General features: G+C 42.9%; 1 protein-coding gene across 1 annotated transcript in view; it reads right to left on the bottom strand.

Annotated features, from left to right (window-relative positions):
• Positions 1–1,976, bottom strand: part of LOC135219032 (rab-like protein 6) — an 87,086-nt gene extending 85,110 nt beyond the window's left edge. The window contains exon 1 of the mRNA XM_064255467.1: positions 1,842–1,976. Coding sequence (XP_064111537.1) covers positions 1,842–1,976 — 135 coding nt within the window. The remainder of the gene's footprint in view (positions 1–1,841) is intronic.
• Between the last annotated feature and the right edge of the window lie 3,775 nt (positions 1,977–5,751).

The raw sequence follows: 5,751 nt of genomic DNA, 5'->3' as shown, positions 1-5,751 counted from the left end.
TTTATCTTGAGGAAAAACTGAAGATTCATGTGTAACATTCCCAGTGACACAAACTGTTCTATGGAAGAGAGGGGTCCCGAGCAAGCTCATCCATTCTTCGCTGAGCACTCCTGAATGGCCAGAAAATGGTCTACTTTCTGAAGGCATGAGAGGGAAAAGCCCAAAAAACTACTGAGTTGATCCTAATCCTAAATAAACTAATTCCTGACAGAGGACTTACTGCAACTTTCTCATATTTATCAGAAGTCCCAAGTCCTGGGCTAATAACAGAGTTTTCTGAAGGTCCTCCGTACACTTCCTCTCTGTCTGTGAACGAAGAAGCCAGTCGTCCGAGAAGAGAGATCTTTATACCGACTAGATGTAGTCATTTCGAAATGGGGGCTAAGATACGAGTGACCACTTGGGGGGCTGTCAACAGCCTGAAGCACAGAGCTTTGAACTGGTATATCTTGTTCTTGAAGATGAACTGGAGAAACTTCTTTGAGTTTTGATGAATGGGGATATGGAAGTAAGCATCTTCCATATCGATGGAAATCATTTAGTCCCCCTGATGAATGAATGATAAAACTGTCTGGTTCGTCTCCATTTTGAATTTGGTCTTTCAAACAAATAGATTTAGAATTTAGTGTGTATATGTTTAGCACAGGCCTCCAGCCCCCTGAGGCTTTGGGGACTACAAACAGACGGTTGTTAAACCCTAGAGTTAGAGGTCTTCTACTAACTCTCTTGCCTCCTTCGGCAAGAGGGATGACACTTCTTGAAACAGGGCAATGAATTTCTCTGCATTTGCAGAGTAACCTGTTAAAGCTATTGGAGAGTTGGATAAGGATGGATCCTCTTGAACGGGATAGCATAGCCCTCTTTCAAAACATTCACTATTCAAGGATCTGCCACTCTTGCTTCCCATTTCATCCAAAACTGGCAGAGCCTTGCTCCTATAGGTGTACAGGAGCAGGTGCACAGAGGACTACTTAACTTCTTTGCTGGAGCCATGGAGGAGTATTTCTTGATAGCACAGGGAGTCAAGCATACTTTTCCTCGCAACCTAGGAAAGAATCTGGAATTTCCCTTACCACGAAAAGGCTGCACCTGTGTGGAAGGAGTAGGGCACGTAGTAGGAGTCGATTCCCAAGGGGGTTTCATCGACTGGGTAAGAAGATCCTGGTTTGAATTCTTCTGGAGGTCAAAAGAAACCTGAAGTACTGTGTCCTCTGGGAGGAGATGTCTATTCTCCAAAGGAGAGTAAAGGAGCGGACTTTTAAGTACGCAATACCCCCTTGGTAGTGAAGGAACACCAAGTTCTTTCTTTTTCAAAATACCCAGCATAAAGAGAGAGGTCAAATCTATGAAACTATCACTGATCCCTTAATCTAGGCAGGATACAACTCCCAGAAGACCCATTAAAGAGTCCTCATCCAATGCCGAGCATTCCTCGATCAGCTGATCTAACTGTGACGCCGAAAACATGATTTCGGCTGAGTTAAAGACCGATCTCCTGGAGGAGTCAGTGAGACCACAGAAGTCTCCTTGGACTGAGGCAGACACCCAAAGAGAGAGCCTCCCCGGTCTCATAACACAGATGTCTCCTAGTAGAGAGTCTTGAAGGTGAGATATTAAAGTTAACCTTCCCTTGCTCTCTCTTCTCCAAGAGTCAAAGGTTAACCTCCTTCAAAGCTTTCTGAGATGAAAACAAAAACCATTTGAGGTAACCTGGATGAATCCCTCTGTATGTCCCTCATATGTTGAAGCACGAGAAGCAGGAGCTGCTGAAGGGAAGGAGTCAGGAAAATTTGCTTGAAAATAGCAAAGTAGTGAAGCATAGGCTGTAGGGGGTCTCCTACTTCTTCCTCTGCCAAAGATACTGGAGACAAGTCCATTTGCAGCTGGGCAGATGTTGAAGTACTCTGCATAAAGCCCAGAATACTGTCCAGCTTATTCTGGATGGGTGCAATCAACAGATCCAGGACAGCCAACATGTTAGGTCCCATGGGGAAAAATTGCTCGTAGTAGCATAAGTAAGTTGCTGAATAACATTCTGATCTTTGGTGTCGATGGGCGCTCCTGCATCAGTGATTGCTCCTGCTCTAGTGAGTGCTCCCCCACACTATGGGCACTATTGTGTTGAAGAACACACTGAAGCAACAACAAAGTCCCCTACTGCTCTAGAAGGATGCAAAGGTGCCAGATGCTCAGGTGCACGATGCTTCCTAGAGCTAGAGGTACAGACAGAGGGAACAGCTGGTGAAGGGGGCACATGAGGATAAAGATCCGGTGCCAATGGACATTCAGAAATTTTCCTGAGTGCAGGATCATCAGCCGGGCACTCAGAGGAAGACTTCCTCGATGAGGAAGACTTCCTCGATGGGGAAGAACGTTTCTTTGAGGATGAGTGGGCCTCTCAGGCACAAGCTGTCCATCTACAATGCTGTCATCTTGAGGAAAACATTCGGGACTGTCCCAAATGCTACGTGAAGGATGTTGGTCCACTTGAAGAACACAAGCCTTTGTGGAAGGGACAGGTGAAGGCAAAACATTGCAAGTCCTTTTCAACTGACGAGACTTGCCCACAAAGCACATTGGCACCTGGGCAAAGACTCATCAGAGTGTGACACACTTAAGGAGAGACAAGACACTTCCTTTGAGACTTCCTTTCCAATGGCACTCTGTCGTAACCTGGGATGCATCAAAAAGAGCGACAGGGCGAATGTCCGTGGGTAGACCCAACGACCTCCCTTGGGCTACCAGTATGTATGCCTCCTCCCAGGTTCATGGGAGTCTGACAGGGACCTTTGCCTGGGAGAATCAGCAGGACAAACAGCCACCTCCTCCACAACACTTGCACTAACACTCACTTCATCTTTGTCCTTTCCCTTTTTCCATTACGGTCTTAACATTCTCATAACTTTTCCATAGCCAGCAACATAAAGCAAAATTTCTGATCTACCTGCGCTTCAAAGCTGGCAACGGCATCGGTTTTGGGTGCAAGAGAGCCAGGGTTAGGATCGGGTTGACTGGTCAGAGGTAAGGGAGAAGGTTGAGCAGTGGGAGAATTAGAAACAGACATTTTTAGCAATAACATCCTCACTAGCTAAATGCTTCTTACTGCTAGCCCCAGAAGCTGCCTTTCTCTTTTTATCTCTCTCTAATATATTTAAATGACTAGTCAGTCTTCCAAGTCCTTTCATCCCACTGTTTACATTCCCTACAAGTCTAATTAGGTGAGCAAGTATGACCACTACAAGCAATGCAAATTGAATGTGGATCATAGCAAGCTTTAATCAGTCTCGTATTGCAAGCAATACATAGCACCCTGAGAACTATTATCGGACATGCCAAAATACTAAAGAACCCAAGTCTAAGTCTCAGTCAAAATCATAAGACAAATTGGTCAATTGAATTCCTGACTCTTCTAATATTTGCTGAAATGGCTACCAAAATACAAGAGTACTTTACCAAATCACCCATAAATGTCAATCAGGCAGTCTAGAATTCCAAAACATTCTGCTTCTGCTAATCACTGTTGACAGTAGCAGCCAGCAGAAAATGACAGACGCCAAAAAACGAGAACATGGGAAACCTGGAGTTCCGGGGCACACACACTGATGAGGCCGAGAAGGAGCAGAAGTAGCCATAATAAAAGCACACAGAGAGAAACACAAGCGAAGACGGGCAATGAACCGCGTAAAGGCCAAAAGAGGTCAACCACAACTCTTCTCCAGGCGGTTAAAAAAAGACTGAATGCTGTGGCGTGGGTATGTGGTCCTTGACCATTTTTCACCCGATGATTGCACGCATTGCCAGATCTCACAAGATTCCTTGCTTTCATCTGCAATTTAACCGGATCCAGGTAGGCCCTAGAAAATTATCCTATTGTCAAGACTGAAGGTTTGTTCGCGTATAAACAACTGATTTTCATACTGAGTTGGTTCCTCTCTCCCCCAGTTGTGAACGGGGATATCACTTAGCCGAAACAAACGAGCACTACCGCGAATCAAAAAATTTTAGCTGCTGACAGATAGAAACTATAGCTATATATGTGACTACTTGTTAAGTTGCATACATAAAAACAACTTCAGGAATGCTTTATAACTAGTAAAACAAAAATTCATATGAAATCAGTTTGCAATATCAGTGCCCTGCATGAAATTCATGGGTAAAACACTCCATGCATCTCAGTAACTATAGCTTAGTGCAGTATAAACTTATTCAAAATTCTAGCTTACTAACTTTGTCCTCCTTCCCTCTAAGCCACTTTAAGCCAGCAAAAACTTTAGTCTTGTGAGTTGTTGGTATTATCCTCCATGAGTGCATCTTAAACGACAGTAAATTGTAGGCCTTTCCTTTTCATGAATAATCACATTAGAATATAGATCAAGTTTGCAACTTACAATCTTCTTTCATAAGTAACACATTTTTTCCTTCTCATGCCAAGTGCTTGGTTCAAAAAGCTGTCTGAAAGCCTTTTGTAAAGCTACTACTGATTTAACCTACTTTTCTGCATACCTTTTGTGCTCTTCATGTCTATTAAAGTACTGTACATTTTTCAGGCCTAAAATTCAATACACTGTACAAACAGTACAGAATCTCCAAACAAAATTTGAACTTATGGGTGGCAAAGGGAAGAGCTCTGAACAGTTTTAATTTGTGATCCTTTTTTTTGTATCTGAATGTTCATAAATTAAATGTTAATAAGTAGAGTGGTTTCTGTATATTTTAAGTCTTTGCTCTTTCTATGACAGATATTTTGATTTAGTAGCCTATGAGTTGTTATACTTTTTCCTTAACACCTGCTTCATAATGGTTCCACTTTGAAAATCAGCCTTCTACTTCAACATGCTTCTCCCTTTTCCTCTCTTCCTCTTTTGCTCTTTATGCATTTTAAACATCTACATGGCCACTCTCCTGACTACTTTTTACTTTGCTTCCTTTCCAGTTTGAATAATTTATTTGTTTTACTTATGTTGATATTAAATCATCTTTCACCTCCTTTCTTCCATCTTTTAAACATTTCTATATCTTTTTCCTGTGATTCTGTTAACAACAGAGTAGGATCTGCTTTCAGGGGACTCTGTTTCTACACTCCCTTCTGGCTTTCCCACTTTACTATCAATATAAATAGCAAAAGGGCCTAGGTCTGAGCCTTGAGGGATACCAATACATAGTATTAATCACACAAGCATACTTCAGTTATATCTGCCAGTCAAGCAGAAACTGTTATGGTACAGTAACCACTGGCTCAAAGCGATCCAGTTTTACGGCGCTTGTTCAGTGCCAACGGTAACTGGATTTTCGGCACCGATATGTGCTGATCCCCGGCTATCGGCACCGATAACCGGGGAGCAGCGTTGTTATTGCCGATTTTTTTTTTTTTATCAGCAAATTTTTGTGATCATAACGCCATTGGGGTTCCATTCACAATGGCAAAACGATAACCGAAAATCAGCGATAACAGCGCCGATCCCCAGTTATCGGCTCCAATAACTGAAGATCAGCACATAACAGCGCTGATAACCAGAGACTGCCCGTTCTGATACTCTGTGAAATGCCTTGTCAACATAAAAAATGTTATTGTTAGTATACAATAAGGTTTTGTACATACTTACCTGGCAGATATATACTTAGCTATACGTCTCTGACGTCACGACAGAATTCAAAACTCGCGGCACACGCGACAGGTAGGTCAGGTGATCTACCTTACCCGCCGCTGGGTGGCGGATGTAAGAACCAATCTCCCTTTCCAGCCAGAATTTT

Source organism: Macrobrachium nipponense, chromosome 1, assembly GCF_015104395.2.
Source record: "Macrobrachium nipponense isolate FS-2020 chromosome 1, ASM1510439v2, whole genome shotgun sequence".
In the NCBI taxonomy this organism is placed as follows: Eukaryota; Metazoa; Arthropoda; class Malacostraca; order Decapoda; family Palaemonidae; genus Macrobrachium; species Macrobrachium nipponense.
Note: the sequence above shows the minus strand (reverse complement) of the source record. Positions and strands in the feature narration are given on the sequence as shown.